The following is a 25,617-nucleotide window of genomic DNA, read 5'->3' on the forward strand; positions in this document are numbered from 1 at the left end:
TTCTTTTTCCTCTTTGTGATGCTTTCCTCTGCTGCACTTAGCACTGCTTCCTTCGTTTCTTCCCACAATTCGTTTGGAGAGAGTATTGCTCTGGGATTTTGTCCACATCAAATCTCATTGGTGGTGTCACTCGCTTCTGTGCTTTGAGTATCAACTTCATCCGTGCGACCAGTAGCTGGTGGTCACTGCCGCAGTCTGCACCTAGTCTGGTCCGTACACTGAACAATGAAGAGCGACATCTTCTAATATGCAGAACATAATCAATCTGATTTTCACATTGCCGTCAGTATCAACTTCATCCGTGCGACCAGTAGCTGGTGGTCACTGCCGCAGTCTGCACCTAGTCTGGTCCGTACACTGAACAATGAAGAGCGACATCTTCTAATATGCAGAACATAATCAATCTGATTTTTCACATTGCCGTCAGGACTCCTCCAAGTCCACAGTCTGCGAGGGTGCTGCTGGAAGAAGGTGTTTCCAACAATCAGGTCGTTTGCCTGACAAAACTCTTCTAAACTGTCTCCACGATCATTTCTTTCTCCCAATCCAAACTTTCCAATTGACCTCGATTTGATGTCAGACTTGCCAACTTTCGCATTCCAGTCTCCTAAGATGATAAGCATATCTTTGCTTGGAATCTTATCCAGGGCACCTTGGAGCTGACCATAAAAGTTTTCCATCGCTTCATCAGATGCAGTGGATGGTGGTGCATATACCTGGATAATTGAGGTGTTGAAAGGGTGACCGTGCAAATATTTTGGGCAAACATTTTTCGCAAAATATTTTTTCAACCCCCAAATAACATTCTGTTTAGAATGTTTTGTATCAAGTTTTCAAAAATGTTTTTAGAATGTTATTAAAACGTTTTATACCATTTATATAACCCGACATTTAAACGTTTTTTGTAGAACTTTTTGTTTTTGCTGGGTAGTAAATTATTATCAAAAAATGTTTTTTAATGTTATGAAAACGTTTTATACCCTCAATATACCCTTTATATAACCCGACATTTAAACGTTTTCTGACAACCTTTTATAACCTTTTGCGAATGATGTCGAAAACGTTTTGTGTTTGCTGGGACAGCGCTACCAGTTGGGTGGGTTCAATTGCCTATTGTGAGTGCACCTGTGCTGTGTGCATACATGTAGTTAACAATAACTGCATGATTATAGATCTAGAGGGTGACCCATAAAAGGAGGACGGCTTCTGAGACGGTACATACAAGGAGGGCGGCTTGTTAGGCGGTACATACAAGGAGGGCCGCTGTAAACCAGGATAAAAGAAAGTAGTAAAGGGAGTAGAGAAAATCTTGCCAGTGATCTATAAATGGTGGCACATCGTGATTTGCGGGAAAGCGGTGTATCACTCTTTGTTGCTATGGGCCTACAGGGCCATAAAAGGAGGGTGGCTTGTGGGCGGCACATCATACAAGTAAGGTGGCTCATGATGTAGTCATGTCTACAGTAGAATTCATCTCGACCTTTGCAGGACTTAAACCCCATTAAAAGCTATTAAACCAAGATAACACTCATTGAAGCAGCTCAACTGATTAAATCAGATCTTCTCTGGTTGTGCACAAGTGTCTGTTTTAACATGTGCGACATCGCAATAAAGCTGGTATTATAGCTTCAGTTGGGTAACCGATTATAAAGGAAACGAAAGGAAACAATGGTATGTGTACCTTTGTTCACGAAATGAGACAATGGCGTGCTTTTGTAAACCAGCATTCTTGAAAATGAGCAACATAATGATTGTTGACTTAACACGGTTTGGAAATAATTTCTTCATATTTTTGGTGTTATCTGTCGTTTACATATCCTTCCTAAAACACAAAAGTGCGACCCTCTCCAAACATCTAAATTAGCTAAAATTTAGGACATGTTACAAAATTATATTTTCTAGGACCTATTTAGAATAGTTTAAATGTAGCTTGTACCGTTTTTTTGTGGCATCCTTCAGAACGGACGGTCCGTTACCAATATAGCTCAATATTTTCGGTCAAATCTCCATTCAATTAACACGGGGAGTTGGCTAGCTATGAGCTAGCTATGCTTTGCCCTCACTCATATTCTACGAAAGTGCGACCCCTTCTGAACATCTAACCTAGCTGTAATTTTAGGTCATGTTAGAGAAATATATTTGCTAGAAGTTTAGAGAATAGTTAAAATATTGGCCGGTTATTTTTCACACAGTGATGTCAACTAGGCAATGCCCATATACCTATAACATACACTGTTTGTAGAGGTCACGCGTCAATGGTGAGAGCACTGTGTATTGTGTATAGGAAAACGGACAGTAACTGCAGTATGTTGTGGGGCGGCATAGGGTATACAAGGAAGGCTGCTTATAACCAGGAAAAAAGTAGACGAAGGAGAGAAAACCGCACATTATGGTGGCTTTCAACTATCAGAGAAGAAGGGGAAGGAGTAGACTATGCCATAGTCGAATTTTGATTTAAATAAAAATATGTTATTATTAATCATGATGAACGCATCCTGATGGGATTTAGGGATTATATATGTGTATTATAATAAATAGTAAAATGGTCATTAAGAGTTTATATAATTAGTGATAGTTAAAGTAAGTATAATAGGCCTACGTATGTTATTGAATGCAATGTTGTTCATATCTTGCATAATGGCATACTTTAATACTGAACAATTCTGATTTTGGAATCTGGGGCCTACCAGTTTATTCGCGAAAGCCCGAGTAAAAAATCCCACTTGGGAAGCTAACAAACATAGGGAGTACTGTGACTGAAAAGATCAGATGTGAAAATCTATCAATTGCACACAAATTAATACAAATCAGAGTTGTATGCTTAAATGTAATAGCCAGAGTATGCAAAATGGGCAAGTGGACTACGGAGAGGTCTAGGGAAGGAGAGGAAAAACAACGCCATGACCATAAGCGAAACTAAGGTAGTCAAGGGGGAACTTGCCGCCCCGTGCTAGTGCACCTTTAACAATGAATTTTGAGCCCCGTCCAAGCAGTGCCAAGACATTTCAACAAAACTAATTTGAAAGATCTTTTTCCGGCAAAACATTTAGAGGGTCAGAAAAAACAAACAAATAACGCATAACCAGAGTCGTCAGCGGGGGAACGTAACACCCCCTTGTTAGATACAGCACCCTCAATGGATTTTGAGCCTCTTCCAAGCAGTAAAAATATAAATTTTCGCGCGAATTTCAACAACTTGTGAAAGGGGCGGGTGGGCGCTAAAATGTGCCAATTTTTACATGGCCGTGCAGATTTTTTGGAGCTAGCGCCCCCCCCTCCTTTTAGGGGTAAAAGGTAGTCAAGGCAGGTTTCTAAAAAGCGCAGATGTTGCGAACAAAACAAAACTGACACCATCAGGGTAAGTTGGTGTGGCAGAACACACCGCGGTATCCGTCAAAGGAATCCCAGTCAGGCTCACAAACACTATAAACAATAAATTATTATTTGTCAACAAGTTTTATTAAAAGTTTTTACTCTACAGAATGTGTCCTAATTTACTACATGAACAACATAATTTATATCACGAATGGCTTACCAAACCAGGCCGAAAAAATGATTTAATTTGCCAATGCATTGCTGTTAAATTAAACAATAATTAGCAACAGTGTGGTTTAATATCCTATGTTATGACGCAAATGGATCGCCATACTTTGTTTTGTTTTAACACATTACTCGACACATACATCATTTTGCATAAAGTTTCACAGTTTACATTACACAAATTGCAAAGAATACTAAGGTTCATCAAAGCATCTTACACAATGAATGACAAGTTACAATACATGGTACTTTTTTAGATTCATCAAAGCATATTTTCATGTATACACCAAACCAAAACAAAGGTCACTGCACTCTCCACTTGGTGCACCTGTCTGACTGTTTGAAATTCCTAACCTTACAACAATTGATTTTGGCCTTACTGTACTCTTTTTCTTCCTCTGGTCATACCCTTAACTCCTTTTTCGCCATTGAACTCGCCAACTCTTTAATAATCTCGCATAATCCCAAGCAACACACATGACGCTAACTGCACACGTTAACTCACTCTTTTTTAGCAACTCGAGCATTCACTTCCCTAAACCATGTAAACTTGTTTCACTGAAAGCTCTCTCACAACTCGCCTAATCTGTAACTCCAAATGGTCCTGCGTCATATACTGGGGTACCCAAAAAGGTGGTTTTGTTACATTTTGATGTGCAGCTTGGATTTCAAAACACTGTCTCTTGAGTATTCATTCACTTAGAAGATTCAATTAGGTCTTAAATTGAGGCTAATTCATTCTATATTACTCATGTTTTTATCCTGTTTAAAATAATTTTTAATTATTTTCTTGTGACGGTTGGCATGAAATGTGTCAAGGGTGGTTATGGATTAGGGGGAGGTGGATTAGGGGGAGGGATTCATATCGTAAATTTGATCTAAAACCCCCATTAAAAATTTGAATCTAGTAAAAAAATGTCTAAATGAACTCCCAGACATCTAAAACCAAGTAAATAAATACAGAAGGTCATTTAAAAGACTAATACTTGCTCAGAATGATTGTAAATGTGGAAAAACGAGGTTGGGTTAAATCCCACTTACTTTGTGATTGCTTTTGCCCGTACTGTCTCATTTTTTAACCAATTTTCATTTTAAAAAAAAGGTGTCAAAATGCTAAGGAAGATGAACCACTTCAAATGAGACGTGTAGGTAAAATGTTTAAAACATTTCATTTTTTTACTCTGTAACACAAAGGTACTCCAGTTTGTGACACAGGACCAAATGCATAAATATAATAGTATAGCATAAACACAGCATTTTCGTCATACGATAGTATATGTCAAACACCGACACGTCGGTGTTTTGACATATTGTCGTATTACGAAAAATGCAGTTTTGAGAAAATCGCATTTAAAATTTTTCCAATTTTTGAAGACCCACTGGAGAGCACCAAGGTAAGATATGTTTATTATTATCAAATAAAATAATCAATAATATATCAGTCTTTGTTCTCAACATAATACAAACTTTTTATTCATTCACTAAATTAGAAGTAATTAATCTGCAAACTCATACGACAGTATGCCAAAACATGCACAATTTGACAACATATGTCTAAATAACGATACGTCATGTGATTACATAGGCGTTTATTAAGTGATAATGTGATACGACAGTATGTCAATAGGCAACCAGAGGATGATTTAAGCACTTCCCAGCACCCCACTAGGTTAACTGTGCAGCAGGTGAGCAGTGTGAGTAACATGACACCACTGCTTTGCTATGCTGCATATAACTGCATGGTTAAATTTGAATTTGTACAGTTATATTTGCATTAAAAACTCTGAGAACATGCTGGTCAATTTCACATTTTATGTTATCTGCAGAAGGTGTGAATTATCCTTTAAACACACACACCTTTTATTCTGAAATCGACCAAGTAATAATGACACACACATAATTCTAAAACAACAAGTTTGGCACAGAATTCAATGGGATTTGAAAAGTAAAGTGGCAGTTGAAACTCTGGTGATAACACTATTTCCAGTGCATGATGGGGCTTCCTTAAATCATCCTCTAATAGGCAACTGTAGTTACACGGTGGCCTATGGCGACGTATCATGATACGACTGTATGCCAAATCACAGAACGAAGTTTTCATGAAGGTGGTACATAAAAACCATGCCGTATCACACTAATTTAGTGCCATATCACATTAACTTACATTTAGGTCTCAACACTTTCATTCATAGATTTTGAAAGTTTATATGACCCATTTTGTCCAAAATCGTCATACGACAGTATGTCAAAACACCGACTACTAAACACATTTTACGGATGTCCTCATGGAAATCTATGTTGCACACAACCTTCGGGAGTTGAGGCTGGGAGCCACATCAATACATTCTGCACCACTGCGCAGATTTCCACTTGAAAGACAACTTTTTATATAAGAAACACATTTAATAGGGGCCACTACAGACTTCAATGTACACGAGGAGTCTGCATGGGCTTTAATGAAACACAACCTGTTTACAATAAAACACACATTTTTGAGTTGATAGTATTGGTACACAAAGCCAGTGTAGTTTTATCCAATACTCAAATTCAGATTTAAGTACCTTTGTCATTGTCATAGATGTGTTAACATACCTTGCTAGTGTATTTAACTGAGACAAAATAAGGCATTTACACGAATCTGTAATTTATATACTGACAGTATGTAAATTAGCTATAGCCTACGTGTATTTGAAAGGGGCTTCAACTTGGTCTATACAGCTGTTTCGTCATGTTTTGCCAAATTTTTCATTTCAAACATACCAAATGACAATTTGAATGACTTATACTTCACTTTTTACTTTTGTGATGGGATCACGGAATAGGCCTTCAACTTGACAGTTTACAACACAAGTACAATGTTTTAACAATGGCTGCGTCATCACATTACATGATCTATTTGTCTTACCATGCTTACAGCCAATCACCCACTTCAATACTAATTTTGTCATCAATGGCCTGCCATAACCAAGTTTTGAAATACACAATCGTATTTACAAAAAGTTAATAACATAATTTCTTACTTCAAAAATTTATTTACAAAGCATGAATACACATTTTTATCAAAACATATTTATGCAAATCTTGAATCAAATGGTGCACTCCTGTATATAACACAAACCAAAATAATTATGATTACGCAATCAGCACGCACTAACCTCCTAAGTTATGCAATTACTTGTTACTCAAAGTCACACATAATTTTCAACCTGGCCTACTTTTACGCTAAGTGCACTATGCTCACAATCCCAATTCTGACGCTTGTCCCTATGGGATTAAAATTAAAAAAATCAGATCGATGGGGGGGGGGGGCACGTGCCCCCGTGCCATTATGACGCTACGCCACTGGGTAAAATAGCTTCAAATCTCTATTTACGCAAAATTCGGTTTTATTCACACATAATGTCATGACAATTTGCAATCATCTGTGCTGCTTGTTCTGCAAAAACATTACATTTTAACCCACTGTACTTTCCCACACGTTTCTGTTCCAATCCCTGCAAAACAATGTCCTGAACTTGAACTTTGACCCAATTTCAGACTTTTTGACTCTCAAAATAATGTCCAGAACAAGAAAATACAGACCAAAACTTGACTCAAAACACATCCCAATTTAACAAACATTTATCTTATTCCTCCCTCAACAAGAAGCACAACTTGTTACATTTTAGATACACATCAAAATCACAAACTCATATTAAAATTATACATAAACTTGTCCAATGTCCCGTGTCGTTTCCGTCGTAGATCATGCTTGTCCTGCGCTTATCGACGAAATTCATATCCTGGACAACTTTTTAATATAAATTGCGAAAGTCCACTGTGGACCCACATGCGATGCACCAAATATGTACCAGGTGGTAGATTTAATCCTAACTTTAAGAAACCCTGGCCTAATGCATTATGTCAAAGATCTTTTGAAGGTCAGCAGAAGTAATCCATGGATTAAATCGTCAAATGTGAAGCTAGAGAGTTCATTTTGAGTGAGGTAGATTTAGTAAATTTGTTTGAAAACAAATTTGACTTTTTTATCTGTAAAATGTCAAATATCCATTTATAGAAGGCACGTTTCTTTCTCAACTTCTCTTTGATGCAGGGCGTAGATGCATGGCTGTTTATGACTGTGAAATATCCGAAGCTCATACTCTGTCACCAACAGTTAGGTGAAGGTATTGTACTCTTCTTGCTGTCACCTGAGAAATAAATAAATAAATAAATAAATAAATAAATAAATAAATAAATAAATAAATAAATAAATAAATAAATAAATAAATAAATAAATAAATAAATAAATAAATAAATAAATAAATAAAATAAATGAATAAATGCTGATGTTTTAGAGTAGCCTAAGAGAAGCTTAGAGAATAAACGATAGGAGTTTTTATTTTTACTATCCTCTACCGTGTGATAGACGACAGACGATGGATATTTTGAGTAGTAGATGCCGCGGCACAGACGGTATCCGCTGCGATAAAAAAAACAGTGGACCAGTCTGTCGTCCGCAGACGAGAGAGATACAGACCGCGCGTGCAATCAAAGTCTCAGCAATAAGTGGTTTTGCTGTATAAAGGGTACATCCGAGGCGCTTAGAATAACTTTTGGCACCTACGGGATAAGAGCGAGCTTCAAGCCTACCCAATCGCTAAGACAACCACTTGTTTCCCCCAAAAGACAAAACCGAGTAGAAGGACATAGCGGGCCGGTTTATTACATTCCATGTCAAGGACAAACCCGTAAGGGTCAGTGTTCCAAATCTTATATCGGCGAGACTGAAAGATCCCTTCGAACCAGATTTTTGGAACACCGTCGCCCCAGCTATACCTCGTCTGAGTCTCCCGGCCATCACATAGACTTGGACAAAGTTCAACTTCTGGAAAAGGAACCCAGATATTTTGAGCGTGATGTGAAGGAGGCCATCTATATCCGAGTGATCCAGCCATCGCTGAACAGAGACGAGGGCCGATACAAGCTACCTAGAGTCTACGACCCTATTTTAGGGTCAAGTCTCGGGTCCGAAAGGACGCTGACCTCTAAATTGGGTTGCCAGTCTGCTGATGAAAGACGAAGTGTCGACTGTACGAGGTAAAATTCGAGGTACGCCCATTTTTTGTGTTGTGATCAAAGGTTTAAACCACTAAATTATGGCATTTACATGTTTGGCAGACCTAAAATACTACATTTTTAAGTTCAACAATGTTTTACTTGTGTAGACGCAGAGGATGATAATAAGAAATATCAGAACCCTCAGCTAAAGACGACTGGACAGTGGGAAAGACGCAGGAAATGGTATTTTACAACATTTCTTTTGTATCTTCAGTTTTTTAGACGAAAAGTTCATGACTTTTGGGGGAAATTGTAAACAAAATTGCCTTATCATAGACGACCAAGTGATCTCATGGTCCGAGATCCTAGTTGTATTGGAATAAATTTGAAGTAGTTTGATAGCAGTAATGTTCTATATAATTTGTTTTTAAAACATGAAGTGTTATAACAGTGGACACGCTGTTAAAGGAAGTATCCGTAAATCACAACATTATGCCTTAGGCTGAAATCACAACATTATGCCTTAGGCCTATTATGTTAGAAAAACATACTGACCATGAAAACTAATAAAAACAGCCCTCTGCCCCTCTCTCCACACGCGATATTCAAAATTCCCGGGCTCCGAAATTGTCTAGGGCAATGACGTCCCAGTAATACAATGAAGGTGAACAAATAAAAATTGAGCACAAAATAACCATAACGTCATTGCCTTAGACAATTTCGGCGCGGTAATTTTGAATATCGCGTGTTGAGAGCCGGCTGTTTTTATGGTCAATATCTTAAATAAACCATGTGATTCGTGCTTGATAATTATTTTTCTAACATATAAGGCATAATGTTGTGATTGCCGGGGACTTCCTTTAAAACTTACATTATGTTCTCAATTTACTGGTGTCCATATTTGCGTAAATGTTCAGTCTTCTAGAGGAAAATCACAACATGAACATATCTTGCCAAAACATGATCTAGATAACAGAAGAAACGATATGGATACCAAATATAATCTCTCGTAACAAAGAGTTACAATGAGTGAAATGTTTGAAATGCTAAAATAATGTTAGGAAACGTTGGAAATAAAAGCTGATAATAGTAAGGAAATTGCTGCTCCCGGGTGCTGCTCACTGGAATGCGGACCAATAAATGGATATCATAGTTTTTACTATATTTGGTGACTGGCTTCCTGACTGGTTCATACCGCAAAATATCTCTCCGTAGACTAAACGGATACAAATATGAACTCTGAAATATGACTTTTTATGAAATTTTAGGATTATACATCATTAATTGGAAGCGAATTTTGTACAATCACACATCTAAAAATTGCATTATATTTTACGTATTTAAAAAACGTGAGGTCAAAACATTGCTTAATAGTCGGATGTAAACAAGCGAAAATCGGTCATATCGATTATTTTCTCAAAAGTAAGCTTAAAATGTAATGCAATTTTTAGTTATTATGCAATAAATTATGCGCACATGCTCGGATCGTAAACATCACTCAATTTTTCGCATTATTATTTCAAATTGGTAGAGATCAATATTCACATGTTCTAGTAAAACACGATTTTCAAAACTATAAAATTGCTAATACGAAACCAATTTATCTCAACTTTTTTCAAATTAGCACTATATGCTTTATGAAAAATTAATTCTAAATTTCTTTATTCTCTAAATTGCAAAATGTAATAAGAAAACAATGATTGTCTGTACTAACCGTTCCTTCTGTTTTGGTTGGTCATGTTTCAAAGCTGATGACCCATCCGCTGTCAACACAGATTTCACGTCAAGTGGAGAGTTTGTTAAGCTAATTTCTTGAATCATGCGTCTTGTATAACTGACATCAGCATCTGAACCTGCTATACACTTTTGTGACTTTGATTCTGGATGTTCCGCATTGTTAATGTCAATATAATTTTGAGCTAATTTGGAACCATGTCGCTCTTGACGATTTGTTTGGGAGTCTTTACAAGGTATATAAGTTACTGCGAATGTTGATGAGAACGGTTGAGGCGGTGATGGAAATTCCGATTCAAAATCGATGGAACAATGAGTTGAAAGCCAAAGGACGTTCTGCCTTCTGGTGTCTAATAGCATGTGTTGTGTAGACGCAATAGACTTGTAATTCTCCATATGACTCTTTGGCTTCCGATGATTGTAAGGGGGTGGTTGTAAATACGGCGGTGGAGGAATTCTTTCAGAAGCTGTGTTCACAACATCTGATGAATCGGTGGATGTATATGCAGCATCACGGTCAGGGTCATGAGATTGAACATTATCCATAACATAGAACGATTGCTTGGGTACTGGTGAGTATTGGTATGTGGGCAAATCATCAGATGGTTTCTTATCCGTGTCTATATAATTTACTCTCGTTCTCTGGTCATGGTGCTTTGTATTCGAAGGTTGAAAGTAAGATAACCGATCAGACGGTTTTGTGCGGTTTGGTGAAACGAGATACGAAACTCTGTTAAAAGAAGCATCCCTTGTGAGTTCTGTGTTCATAACGTCGTGTCGGCTTTCACGATTTCGGTATTTTGCTGAAATTTTTGGGCTTGCGACTTTTGAACTCTTTAGTACATAACCCTTCGGTGTTGTTCGCTTGGTTGTGTCAGAAAAAGCAACCATATCTGGTGCATTCGTTGATATTGTGTCATGATATGGGTTAACATAGGGAGGTGGTGAGACTTCTGATTGAGTAGATGTTCGTCTCTTGGGAGGTGGTGAGACTTCTGATTGAGTAGATGTTCGTGTCTTGGGAGGTGGTGAGATTCTGATTGAGTAGATGTTAGTGTCTTGGGAGGTTGTGAGACTTCTGATTGAGTAGATGTTCGTGTCTTGGGAGGTGGTGAGACTTCCGATTGAGTAGATGTTCGTCTCTTGGGAGTTGGTGAGACTTCTGATTGAGTAGATGTTCGTCTCTTGGGAGGTGGTGAGACTTCTGATTGAGTAGATGGTGGTCTTGAAGTGGTGAGACTTCTGATTGAGTAGATGTTCGTCTCTCAGGAGTTGGTGAGACTTCTGATTGAGTAGATGTTCGTCTCTCAGGAGTTGGTGAGACTTCTGATTGAGTAGATGTTCGTCTCTTGGGAGGTGGTGAGACGTCTGATTGAGTAGATGTTCGTCTCTTGGGAGTTGGTGAGACTTCTGATTGAGTAGATGTTCGTCTCTTGGGAGGTGGTGAGACTTCTGATTGAGTAGATGTTCGTGTCTTGGGAGGTGGTGAGACTTCTGATTGAGTAGATGTTCGTGTCTTGGGAGTGGTGAGATTTCTGATTGAGTAGATGTTCGTGTCTTGGGAGGTGGTGAGACTTCTGATTGAGTAGATGTTCGTGTCTTGGGAGGTGGTGAGACTTCTGATTGAGTAGATGTTCGTGTCTTGGGAAGTGGCGAGACTTCTGATTGAGTAGATGTTCGTCTCTTGGGAGGTGGTGAGATTTCTGATTGAGTAGATGTTCGTCCCTTGGGAGTTGGTGATATTTCTGATTGAGTAGATGTTCGTCTCTTGGGAGGTGGCGAGACTTCTGATTGAGTGGATGTTCGTGTCTTGGGAGGTGGCGAGACTTCTGATTGAGTAGATGTTCGTCTCCTAGGAGTTGGTGAGACTTCTGATTGAGTAGATGTTCGTCTCTTAGGAGTTGGTGAGGCTTCTGATTGAGTCGATGTTCGTGTCTTGGGAGGTGGTGAGACTTCTGATTGAGTAGATGTCCGTCTCTTAGGAGTTGGTGAGACTTCTGATTGAGTAGATGTTCGTCCCTTGGGAGTTGATGAGATTTCTGATTGAGTAGATGTTCGTCTCTTGGGAGTTGTTGAGGCTTCTGATTGAGTAGATGTTCGTCTCTTAGGAGTTGGTGAGACTTCTGATTGAGTAGATGTTCGTGTCTTGGGAGTTGGCGAGAATTCTGATTGAGTAGATGTTTGTCCCTTGGGAGTAGGCGAGTCTTCTGATTGAGTAGATGTTCGTGTATTGGGAGGTGGTGAGACTTCTGATTGAGTAGATGTTCGTCTCTTGGGAGTTGGTGAGACTTCTGATTGAGTAGATGTTCGTGTCTTGGCAAGTGGTGAGATATCTGATTGAGTAGATGTTAGTGTCTTGGGAGGTGGTGAGACTTCTGATTGAGTAGATGTTCGTCCCTTGGGAGTTGGTGAGATTTCTGATTGAGTAGGTGTTCGTCTCTTGGGAGGTGGTGAGACTTCTGATTGAGTAGATGTTCGTGTCTTGGGAGGTGATGAGACTTCTGATTGAGTAGATGTTCGTCCCTTGGGAGTTGGTGAGATTTCTGATTGAGTAGATGTTCGTCTCTTGGGAGGCGGTGAGACTTCTGATTGAGTAGATGTTCGTCTCTTAGGAGTTGGTGAGATTTCTGATTGAGTAGATGTTCGTGTCTTGGGAGGTGATGAGACTTCTGATTGAGTAGATGTTCGTCCTTTGGGAGTTGGTGAGATTTCTGAATGAGTAGATGTTCGTCTCTTGGGAGGCGGTGAGACTTCTGATTGAGTAGATGTTCGTCTCTTAGGAGTTGGTGAGATTTCTGATTGAGTAGATGTTCGTGTCTTGGCAAGTGGTGAGCCTTCTGATTGAGTAGATGTTCGTCTCTTGGGAGGTGGTGAGATTTCTGATTGAGTAGATGTTCGTGTCTTGGGAGGTGGTGAGATTTCTGATTGAGTAGATGTTCGTCCCTTGGGAGTTGGTGAGATTTCTGATTGAGTAGGTGTTCGTCTCTTGGGAGGTGGTGAGACTTCTGATTGAGTAGATGTTCGTGTCTTGGGAGGTGATGAGACTTCTGATTGAGTAGATGTTCGTCCCTTGGGAGTTGGTGAGATTTCTGATTGAGTAGATGTTCGTCTCTTGGGAGGCGGTGAGACTTCTGATTGAGTAGATGTTCGTCTCTTAGGAGTTGGTGAGGCTGCTGAATGAGTAGATGTTCGTGTTTTGGGAGGTGGTGAGACTTCTGATTGAGTAGATGCCCGTCTCTTAGGAGTTGGTGAGACTTCTGATTGAATAGATGTTCGTCCCTTGGGAGTTGATGAGATTTCTGATTGAGTAGATGTTCGTCTCTTGGGAGTTGTTGAGGCTTCTGATTGAGTAGATGTTCGTGTCTTGGGAGGTGGCGAGACTTCTGATTGAGTAGATGGTCGTCTCTTGGGACTTGGTGAGACTTCTGATTGAGTAGATGTTCGTCTCTTAGGAGGTGGTGAGACTTCTGATTGAGTAGATGTTCGTCCCTTGGGAGTTGGTGAGATTTCTGATTGAGTAGGTGTTCGTCTCTTGGGAGGTGGTGAGACTTCTGATTGAGTAGATGTTCGTGTCTTGGGAGGTGGTGAGACTTCTGATTGAGTAGATGTTCGTCCCTTGGGAGTTGGTGAGATTTCTGATTGAGTAGATGTTCGTCTCTTGGGAGTTGTTGAGGCTTCTGATTGAGTAGATGTTCGTGTCTTGGGAGGTGGCGAGACTTCTGATTGCGTAGATGGTCGTCTCTTGGGACTTGGTGAGACTTCTGATTGAGTAGATGTTCGTCCCTTGGGAGTTGGTGAGATTTCTGATTGAGTAGGTGTTCGTCTCTTGGGAGGTGGTGAGACTTCTGATTGAGTAGATGTTCGTGTCTTGGGAGGTGGTGAGACTTCTGATTGAGTAGATGTTCGTCTCTTGTGAGGTGGCGAGACTTCTGATTGAGTAGATGTTCGTCTCTTGGGAGTTGGTGAGACTTCTGATTTAGTAGATGTTCGTGCCTTGGGAGTTGGCGAGATTTCTGATTGAGTAGATGTTCGTCTCTTGGGAGTTGGTGAGATTTCTGATTGAGTAGATGTTCGTCTCTTGGGAGGTGGTGAGACTTCTGATTGAGTAGATGTTCGTGTCTTGGGAGGTGGTGAGACTTCTGATTGAGTAGATGTTCGTTCCTTGGGAGTTGGTGAGATTTCTGATTGAGTAGATGTTCGTCTCTTGGGAGGTGGTGAGACTTCTGATTGAGTAGATGTTCGTCTCTTAGGAGTTGGTGAGGCTGCTGAATGAGTAGATGTTCGTGTTTTGGGAGGTGGTGAGACTTCTGATTGAGTAGATGCCCGTCTCTTAGGAGTTGGTGAGACTTCTGATTGAATAGATGTTCGTCCCTTGGGAGTTGATGAGATTTCTGATTGAGTAGATGTTCGTCTCTTGGGAGTTGTTGAGGCTTCTGATTGAGTAGATGTTCGTGTCTTGGGAGGTGGTGAGACTTCTGATTGAGTAGATGGTCGTCTCTTGGGACTTGGTGAGACTTCTGATTGAGTAGATGTTCGTCTCTTAGGAGTTGGTGAGACTTCTGATTGAGTAGATGTTCGTCTCTTGGGAGTTGGTGAGACTTCTGATTGAGTAGATGTTCGTGCCTTGGGAGTTGGCGAGATTTCTGATTGAGTAGATGTTCGTGCCTTGGGAGTTGGTGAGATTTCTGATTGAGTAGATGTTCGTCTCTTGGGAGTTGGTGAGATTTCTGATTGAGTAAATGTTCGTCTCTTGGGAGTTGGTGAGATTTCTGATTGAGTAGATGTTCGTCTCTTGGGAGTTGGTGAGATTTCTGATTGAGTAGATGTTCGTCTCTTGGGAGTTGGTGAGATTTCTGATTGAGTAAATGTTCGTCTCTTGGGAGTTGGTGAGATTTCTGATTGAGTAGATGTTCGTCTCTTGGGAGTTGGTGAGATTTCTGATTGAGTAAATGTTCGTGTATTGTGAGGTGGTGAGACTTCTGATTCAGTAGATGTTCGATCAAGCTGTTCGTAGAATAACATATAGGCACTTGAAGACATTTGGTTTCCTAAATAAAGGAGACAATTGATGTATTGAAGCAATTATATTAGGGTATGACATATTTGTTTGATGTTTACGGAATTGGCTTCATTATTAAGTAAATGCAAACTATAGGTGTCGCTATTTATCATAAATCATATTCCTTCATTTGCAAGGGTTAGGTAATCAATACTGCCATTGAAATAGGTAGAATCGGTGAAATAAGCAACAAAGAAATTTTATAAACATATTTCATCAAAAAATAAAAGGAATTATTTGTATTAAAAGCCTGAAAGTGTAATTTCCAGAATCTAAATAGCGCCACCAATCTTGTCATATATAGATACATTTTATATCCGAAAAAGCTTGAAAAAATACTGTGAAAGTGAATAATGTTGTAAATAAGGGGAAATTAAAGTTGAAAATGACTCAAGAGCATCTGTAAACATTAGCATAATACCCCTTTAAGCTGTTTAAGCCTAAAATTGGGTTGTACATGATGTTTTGTTTGAAAAACTAATAAACGATTACATCAAACAACCGTGGTACATATCAACACGATTACTACGCTTGCAGCATAATTATAACATTGCAACATATCATAACAGAGCATAACATTACAAAACAGGAGTGTTATAAAGCAGTTAACTCAAAATAATCCCCTGGTAATTTATCAGATAAACTTGGCACGTGGTTGAACTTAGTTGCTAGGAGACTAGTGGAGATTTTGGCAATGTCTTCTGATTTGAATAGCCTCTTTTATCTTCCCAAAAAAATGTTTTCTCTCTGGTCTTCCCCTTCATCTGAAGATCACAAATTATGCATTAACCGTAGGCCTATTTGGATTCGATACACATTTATTGCAGTCGAGAAACATGAAAAATTAACAAATGATATTTCAGTTGTATGCACTTACCCTCTTCACCACCAAAGCAGTGTTGTGCTAGAAATGCTTCGTCCATTTTATCTCTTCGACACGGGAATCTTCATAGGAAAACCACCTATTTGTGCTAGAAATTAAAAATGAAAGCCAATGCTAGATTTCCGTCACATTTAAACCAGAGAACATGGCATTTTGGCAAGTTTTTCATTATGCAAATTATGTTTGGCAAAATGTCGTACAAAATGCCATTTCATTATTGTTCTGTTTACAGTTTAGTGTAAGTTGGCACATGTGTAAACATTACAAATATAGCAAACAATCAAGTCTAAAAAAAACACCAAAACAAACCAAAACACCAAATAAGTAACAAACATACCAACAAAAACAAACCCAATCCTATATCCCGATATAATATCGTACATTACGGCTTTAACCAAAGCTGAAATCACACATGCTAGTCTGTTCTGTACTAGGAGATGCTCTGTACTAAAATTGCATGTTATCAAACATAAAAATTTAAGACATTTGCCAATTTACCTTCGCTCTTTGATGATCGAGTAGAATGTTCCAATGGTACTGTTTCCACCACTATAAACTACGACACCAACTAATTGATACATCATTTTAGCTGCCGTCGATGGGTTTGAAATCCATTCCCACGTATATGGAAACATGTCCAGCTGAAGTGGAAACTAAATAAATGAATCATTGTAGTTTTAGTCTAGCAATTTGCCTAAGATGCTATGAATCTGAGCCTGGGAAATAAATCTCATCTATGGGTATTTAAAAATCATGGCTATCATGGAACATACAATTCGCGTATTACATGTGTGATGTGCCCTGAGTAATTTGATTTAATTTAATTATTTAACTTTGTTTACAAGCTGAAAGTATGTCATGAGATGGGAAAACCCCTTGTACGTGCAAGATAATGGTGTGGAAAGTCATTTTGGAATTCCCCCAAATTATTGTAAACAAAGTCAGAGCTATGTTTGGAACTTGGAAAGCCCCAGTTTATTATTGCACCATCAGGAAAACCCCCCAGGAAGTGATGTAATGTGAATGTGTATAATTAATCTTGGGAAATCCCAAGATTGCAGCAATGTTGTGAAAATGTGATTGAAGTAATGGTTTATTAATAGATGATGGTTTTTTTTGCATGAGTACTGATATAAAAAGCTGGAGGCTTTTGTTGGGACTTTAAAGAATTCCATGGGAGATTGAGATACTCCACATGTGTGTGATGGTCTTCGTGCTTCAAAAAAGAAGTACATTTTAACCACTTTATATAGCCAATAATTGAGCTAAATTTAATACAGCAACGAAGGAGATAGCGAGCAAACAAATGTGCTCTTCAGTCGTCCAGAACATTGCAAGAACTCTAGAATTACCAACAAGAAGACCGCTGGTTAAGTACCAATAGAATAAAACTGATTGTGTGATTTTATTGTAATTGTTGTTATATGTACTAAGCATACTTTGTTTTCAATTAAAGACTTAGATTTGTTAGCTTAAAATCAAACAGTATATTTGTGTTGTGCATTCGTGTGAGTTCGGGTAAAAGGTGATTTTGGCCTTGAGTCAAGTACGACTCGTAACAAAAATTGGGGGCTCGCGTCCGGGGAAATACACTGTAAAAAAGTTGACATTAATATACTGAGTCTTGAAAGTGAAAGTACAGTATGGCCGAGTTCAAAGCAGACGAGTTTCTTGAAACTATAAATTGGGAGAAGTTTGATGAGTTCAAGAAGCCTGATTTATTAGCATTTGCCAAACATTATGACTTGAAAGTAACACAAGCTACAAGAAAGCAAATAATCAAAAATGCCTTGATTGATGTTTTGGTCGGGGAGGACATTTTTGATGAATCCTATTTGGAAGAGAAACTTGAAGTAGAAATTGGTGGGGACTCAGCATTTAAGTTGAAAGAGTTGGAAATTCAATTAGAATTAAAGAAAATGGAAATGGACCAAAAGAAAATAGAAATGGACCAAAAAGAAAAACTGGAAATGATCAAGTTAGAAAATGAAAAACAAGAAAAGCAAGAAAGATTAGACATGGAGAAACAGAAAATGGTTATGGAAGAAAAAGCACGCCAAGAAAAGATGGCACTTGAGCACCAAAAATTAGAAACAGAAGAAAAGGAAAAGGTAGCAAAATTGGAACTTGAAAAACAAAAATTGGATATGGAAGAAAAGGAAAAACTAGCTAAGATTCAAATGGAAGCACATTTGAAAGAAAAAGAAATTGAGTTTGAACAAGAGAAGTTAGCAAAACTAGGTGACAAATACTCATCAAGTTTCTCCTCAAAGTCAAAGTCAGGGTTTGATGTTACAAAGTATGTAAAGCTTGTGCCTAAATTCAAAGAGAAAGAAGTTGACGAGTACTTTCAACATTTTGAAAAGGTGGCTACAAATTTGAAATGGCCTAAAGAGCATTGGACCCTACTGTTACAAAGTAGTTTTGTGGGTAAGGCCAGGGAGACTTACTCAGCTCTACCAATAGAGAAGTGTAATAATTATGAAGAAGTCAAACAGGCAGTTCTCAAGGCCTATGAACTGGTGCCTGAAGCATACAGACAAAAGTTCAGAGATTCAAGAAAGCAAGCAGATCAAACCCATGTAGAATTTGCTAGAGTAAAAGAACAAATGTTTGACAGATGGCTTGGGTCAAAAGAAGTCAAAGATGATTTCGGCCAACTTAAGCAATTAGTTCTTATAGAAGAGTTCAAGAAATGTGTCCACGTTGACATTAAAACCCATTTGGATGAAAGCGCTAGCAAAATTAAGACGCTAAACGAAGCGGCGACAATGGTGGACGACTATGGCTTAACTCACAAATTGAATGGGAGTAAATTTAGTCATAACAGAAGTTATTCAAACAGGTTCAGCCATAATCAACCTAGAGCAAATCAGGGTGGCACACAAGAAGTGAAACCTCAGTCTAATTCACAGCATAGTGCTGGTGGTAGAGGGACCCCAGGGAGTTCAGGTAACAGAGCAAAATTTGGGACTGAATTTAAAGCCAAAGTAACTTGTACTCATTGTAAGAGACCAGGGCATACGATGACCCAGTGTTATTTCTGAAAAGGCAGACAAGACGCACAAAACAGCAGCAAACTGCTAGTAATACTGTAGGATGTGCAGTGTCACTTGAGTCAAAGAAAAAAGTCAGTCAAATCAAGAAACAAGAATTCCCACAAAAGGGAGGTGAGACAGACAAGGTGTGTGAAGAATTTGAACCATTTGTGTTAGAGGGAGTGGTATCACTTGGTGAGAATGGTAGTCCAAAGCCCATTAAGATTGTGCGAGATACGTGTTGTGCACGGTCTATGATTCTGGAAGGAACTTTGCCCTTTAATGAGGATAGTTCAGTTGGTGATGCTTTGATCCAGGGTATTGGGATGGAAATACTTAATGTACCTCTCCACAAAATTAACTTGAAATCTGATTTGGTATCTGGTACTGTAACCATAGGAGTTAGAAATGAATTGCCTGTCAAAGGAGTGTCCATGTTGCTAGGAAATGACTTGGCAGGGGGGAAGGTTTTTCCTGACCCAATAGTCACAGATAAGCCCTGTTTGCAGGATGATAATAGTGAGGAAAAGGAGATATTTCCTGCATGTGCAGTGACACGGGCAATGAGTAAGAAAGCCTCATTAGAAACAATTGAGGACAGCCAAATTGATGACTTAGGCTACAATTTGGAAGACACATTTGTGTCAAAGTTGAATGAGAAAGAAGATAAACTTCCTTCTCCTGGGGATAAAAATACCCCTAAAAAAAGCCTCTGAGCATGAACAAATTGGGGAAACCATGAAAGACCCATTAAGTCATGACAAGCTGATTCTGGAGCAACAAAATGACCCAGAACTCAAAGAGATCAATCAAAGGGCATTGACCCTAGAAGAAGCAGAACAAAATTCTGTCTGTTTTTACAAACAAAGATGGAGTGCTAATGAGAACATGGCGCCCACCTGATGTGCCTGCCGATGAAGAGTGGAAGGTAGTGCACCAAATTGTGGTACCAAAAGTCTACCACACTGAAGTTATTAACATAGCACATGATAGTCCCATGGCAGGGCATTTGGGTGTTAAGAAAACTCATGAAAGAATTCTGAGACATATTGCAAAACATGTCACATATGCCAAGTAGTAGGGAAGCCAAATCAGAAAATACCTCCTGCTCCATTAAAGCCAATTCCAGCCTTTGATGAACCATTTAGTAGGGTTATTATTGATTGTGTAGGCCCCCTACCAAAGACTAAGTCAGGTAATCAATACCTTCTGACAATTATGTGCGCGTCAACACGCTTTCCTGAAGCCATACCCTTGAGAAATATTAAAGCAGTGACAATAGTGAAAGCTTTAACCAAGTTCTTCACATTTGTGGGGCTGCCCAAGTCCATACAGTCAGACCAAGGATCAAACTTTACTTCTGGAGTGTTTCAGCAGGTCATGTATCAATTAGGTATAGAACAGTATACCTCAAGTGCTTACCATCCAGAATCACAAGGTGCACTAGAAAGGTTCCACCAAACATTAAAAAACATGATTAGGACATACTGTTTGGAATTTCAGAGGGACTGGGATGAGGGAGTACACTTGTTGTTGTTTGCTGCTAGGGAAGCTGTTCAGGAAACTTTAGGATTTAGTCCTTTTGAGTTAGTGTTTGGACACACAGTGCGCGGGCCCTTAAAGTTGTTGAAAGAAAAGTGGCTCAATGAGAAATCAGATATCAATTTATTGGATTATGTCTCCAATTTTAAGCATAGGCTTAACAGAGTAACTGATATCGCCAAAGAAAACTTGAAACAGGGTCAAGCCAAAATGAAACAGTGGTATGATAAACATGCCAAAGAGAGAGTGTTCAAACCAGGTGACAAAGTTCTAGTACTGTTTCCAATTCCAGGACACCCATTACAAGCCAGATATCATGGCCCATGTGAGGTAGAGTCAAAAGTGGGTGAAGTAGATTATATTATCAAGACTCCTGGTAGACGCAAGAGCAGGCAGTTATGCCACATAAATATGCTAAAAGAGTATGTTGAAAGAAGTGACAGTGGCATTTCAAAACCTGTGTGTACAGTAAAACATGCTGATAATGTAGACAAAATCGCCAATGTAGACAAGAGTAAAGATGACAATTCTGATGTCACATTTGACCAGGATAAAGAGCTGGAGCACAAAGAGTATAATGTAAAATTGAACAATTCTGATGTGCTCACTAATTTGGACTCAAAGTTAGGTCATCTTTCTCAAGATCAACAAAGTCAAATTGCAAATTTGATTCACAAATTTGACAATATATTTCCTGATACGCCAAGTAGAACAAATGCTGCATTTCATGATGTAGATGTTGGTGATACAAAACCAATCAAGCAGCATCCTTACAGAGTCAATCCATTGAAAATGGAACATCTCAAAAATGAGATCAATTATATGCTAGACAATGATATCATAGAACCAAGTAGTAGTGAATGGAGTTCACCGTGTATACTTGTTCCCAAGCCTGATGGTTCATACCGATTGGTCGCAGACATGAGAGCTGCAAATGTTCATTCAAAGACAGACTCGTACCCAATTCCAAGAATTGATGATTGCATAGACAAAATTGGAAATGCAAAATTTGTTAGCAAATGTGATCTTTCGAAAGGGTACTGGCAGGTTCCACTCACAGACCGTGCCAAAAAGATTTCTGCTTTTTGTACACCGTTTGGTCTTTACCAATACAAAGTCATGCCATTTGGGTTGAAAAATGCACCCGCAACCTTTCAGAGAATGGTAAATCAAATTGTGGCAGACATAGAGGGATGTGAAGCGTATGTAGATGATTTGATTGTTTACAGTCAAACTTGGGAACAACACATGGAACAACTCCATCAATTGTTTAAGAAGCTGTCTGAAGTACAGTTGACAGTCAATCTGGTAAAAAGTGAGTTTTGCCATGCCACAGTCACATACTTGGGATATGTTGTAGGTCAAGGTCAGGTGAAACCTATCAAAGCCAAAGTTGAAGCAATTGAGCAATACCCCACACCTGTAAACAAGAAGGCACTCATGAGATTTCTAGGAATGGTTGGCTATTATAGAAAGTTCTGTCCAAACTTTTCAGAGATAGCAAGTCCTTTGACTGATTTGTTGAAGAAAGATGCAAAATTCATTTGGTCAGAACAGTGTGAAAATGCTTTTCACAAAGTCAAATCAATACTCATGAGTTCACCAGTACCTACTGCACCTGATTTTCAGAAGCAGTTCAAGTTGACTGTTGATGCCAGTGACATAGGCTGTGGAGGTGTTGTGATGCAAGAGGGTGAAGATCAAATAGATCACCCCATTTCTTACTTTTCAAGGAAATTCAACAAGCACCAGAGAAATTACTCCACAATTGAGAAGGAGTATCTAGCATTGCTATTAGCATTGCTACATTTTGATGTGTATTTGGGTACCACAGTATACCCTGTGCTTGTTTTCACAGATCACAATCCCTCACCTTCATCAACAGGATGAAGAACAAAACCAAAGACTGGTGAGGTGGAGTTTGACCTTGCAAGAGTACAATCTGGACATCAAACATATTAAGGGAAAAGACAATGTAATGGCTGATGCCCTGTCCAGAATTGCATAAAAATTGACAAACAAAGATTTCCTTTAAAAGGGAAGTTGTGTGTGACAAGTAGTCACTGTGTATGATGAGTTAAATACTCAGAGTTAATAATATGTTGAAGTTGATGTAAAAGAGGAAAACATTAAAGAAAGTTTTCATTACATTCGAACTTTCTTCTTTAAGGGGAGGTGTGATGTGCCCTGAGTAATTTGATTTAATTTAATTATTTAACTTTGTTTACAAGCTGAAAGTATGTCATGAGATGGGAAAACCCCTTGTACGTGCAAGATAATGGTGTGGAAAGTCATTTTGGAATTCCCCCAAATTATTGTAAACAAAGTCAGAGCTATGTTTGGAACTTGGAAAGCCCCAGTTCATTATTGCACCATCAGGAAAACCCCCAGGAAGTGATGTAATGTGAATGTGTATAATTAATCTTGGGAAATCTGAAGATTGCAGCAATGTTGTGAAAATGTGATTGAAGTGATGGTTAATTAATAGATGATGGGTTTTATGCATGAGTACTGATATAAAAAGCTGGAGGCTTTTGTTGGGACTTTACAGAATGCCATGGGAGATTGAGATACTCCACATGTGTGTGATGGTCTTCGTGCTTCAAAAAAAGAAGTACATTTTAACCAGTTTATATAGCCAATAATTGAGCTAAATTTAATACAGCAACGAAGGAGATAGCGAGCAAACAAATGTGCTCTTCCTCATCGAAGGATTAAAGTTCTTCTGTCGAATTGATGGAATTTGCTGGTATTTTGAAGACAACGCATCTGTCAAAAACAGCGGAGCTGTGTTAAAGAAACCTGTTCCCTGGAGAAAGAGAGAATGGTGAAAGAAACACCATTTTTGGAGAAAGCAGCGCAAGGAGATATATTTGTGGAGAAAGCAGCGCAAGGAGATATATCTGTGGAGAAAGCAGCGCAAAGGAGATTGGAGAAAGCATCATCATTTTTGTGTGAGGATTTCATACACAAGGATAATTATAACCGCAAGTGTACACTGGACTTCGCTGGTTTTCGCAGGACAAGTGAATAAGGATATATTACATCAGTCGTCCAGAACATTGCAAGAACTCTAGAATCACCAACAAGAAGACCGCTGGTTAAGTACCAATAGAATAAAACTGATTGTGTGATTTTATTGTAATTGTTGTTATATGTACCAAGCATACTTTGTTTTCAATTAAGACTTAGATTTGTTAGCTTAAAATCAAACAGTGTATTTGTGTTGTGCATTCGTGTGAGTTCGGGTAAAAGGTGATTTTGGCCTTGAGTCAAGTACGACTCGTAACACATGATAAGACGCAGTCTACTCTATAATAGGGTTCGCAGGTTTTTGCCGCAGGTGGAAAAAACCGCGGTTTTCTAGTAACCACTTGGCAAAAACAGTTTTTGCCAGTTTTTGCCGGCAAAAATGGCAAAAAGTAAAAAAGTGATTTATAGTTCAGTTTTTTCATCTCAATAAGTTTCAAAAATAAGCTCCCGAGTGTAACAAGGCCAGATTTTGTAATTATAAGCAATATATTAAGATATTAAAGGCATGCATTTTCATTGCTCAAGTGCATTTAATTGAAATGTGGCATGTATCAAATTCAAAACTTTTTCATTTTAAGGACTTGATGAGACAAAAAATATGTTGAATGATTCATTAAAAGTTGTGTATTACTGTTTATGAGCTTTTTGTGTCACTTTTTAATATTTGAGTGACTATATATGTGTTTTTGCCAGTCTTTGCCATTTTTGCCGGTTTAAACCAGGCAAAAACTGGCAAAAACAGTTTTTGCCAGGTTTTTGCCACTTTGCTGGCAAAAACAGGTTTTTGTCGGCAAAAACCGAACCCTGCTCTATAATCAGATAATGTTATTCAGGATCATAATTGATCAGTTCTGTAAAGGTTTTCTGCCCGTGAATATTCGAAGATGCAGTGTACAGTGTGTTCCACGATTGTACGGAATTAGTTAAAACTAAAGACCTGTAAACGCACTTATTTATATCACGTTCAATAGATTTTTAAAAAGAACCGGTAGGAATAATATCATGATATTCAGGCAATACAACGGCATCAAAACATAATCCTTGATAAAAGAAAAATGATTCCAGAGGACATAATACACCAGGCATGTTTCAAACAGATGTTGCAATAGTCATTCTGAATTGCTGTTTTGTTTGTGTGACCCTGCAATCTTGACAACTGTAATAGTTTACATAACTTTCAATTTCAATTGTTTAATATACCATCGTTCCAACTGGTTTATTGCAAAGTGCATGCATTTCCATTTTGGGACGCACATGACAGATCTAGTAAGTATATTTCTCTTACACTTACCCTGACACATTTGTTATACTTCTCAAGTTGGAATGTGGTCTTGTTGATTTGAAATCGCTTCATATGTATTACTAGCTTCGGTGGCATGTTTTCAATTGCAATTCGCTTCTCGGTAGATGTCTATAATGATACAAAAATCATCCATCAAATAATAATCTGATCCAATTTTGAAAACCAACATCAATCTCATCAAGCAAGGGTTTAAATCAGTCACTTTTCCTCTTCTTCTTCTTGTTCTTTGCTTGTACCTCGGAATAAAAAAGTAGAAACCGCTAACATAGTACATGGCCAGGTCAGTAGATATTTTTCAAAAGGCTAAAGGCCTACCCCTGGGCTATATCTCTAGAAGCCCCTGGGCTATATCTCTAGAAACGTTCCTTGGTCTATTGCAATTTGGCAAACAATTCCTTTCTCTCCATGGAACCTGAAGACTGTGCAACAGTGAAAATAACGTAAA

General features: G+C 38.6%; 1 protein-coding gene across 1 annotated transcript; it reads right to left on the reverse strand.

The window, feature by feature from the left end:
- Nucleotides 1-272: 272 nt before the first annotated feature.
- Nucleotides 273-680, reverse strand: LOC140167821 (craniofacial development protein 2-like). The gene has a single exon (XM_072191113.1). It carries the CDS (start codon nt 678-680, stop codon nt 273-275), a length of 408 nt encoding a protein of 135 aa, XP_072047214.1.
- Between the last annotated feature and the right edge of the window lie 24,937 nt (nt 681-25,617).

This window comes from Amphiura filiformis, chromosome 13 (assembly GCF_039555335.1).
Source record: "Amphiura filiformis chromosome 13, Afil_fr2py, whole genome shotgun sequence".
Classification (NCBI taxonomy): domain Eukaryota; kingdom Metazoa; phylum Echinodermata; class Ophiuroidea; order Amphilepidida; family Amphiuridae; genus Amphiura; species Amphiura filiformis.

Excerpts from the sequence above, each read along its gene's own strand:
- LOC140167821 (XM_072191113.1), bottom strand. The coding sequence starts at position 680 with ATGGAAAACTTTTATGGTCAGCTCCAAGGTGCCCTGGATAAGATTCCA.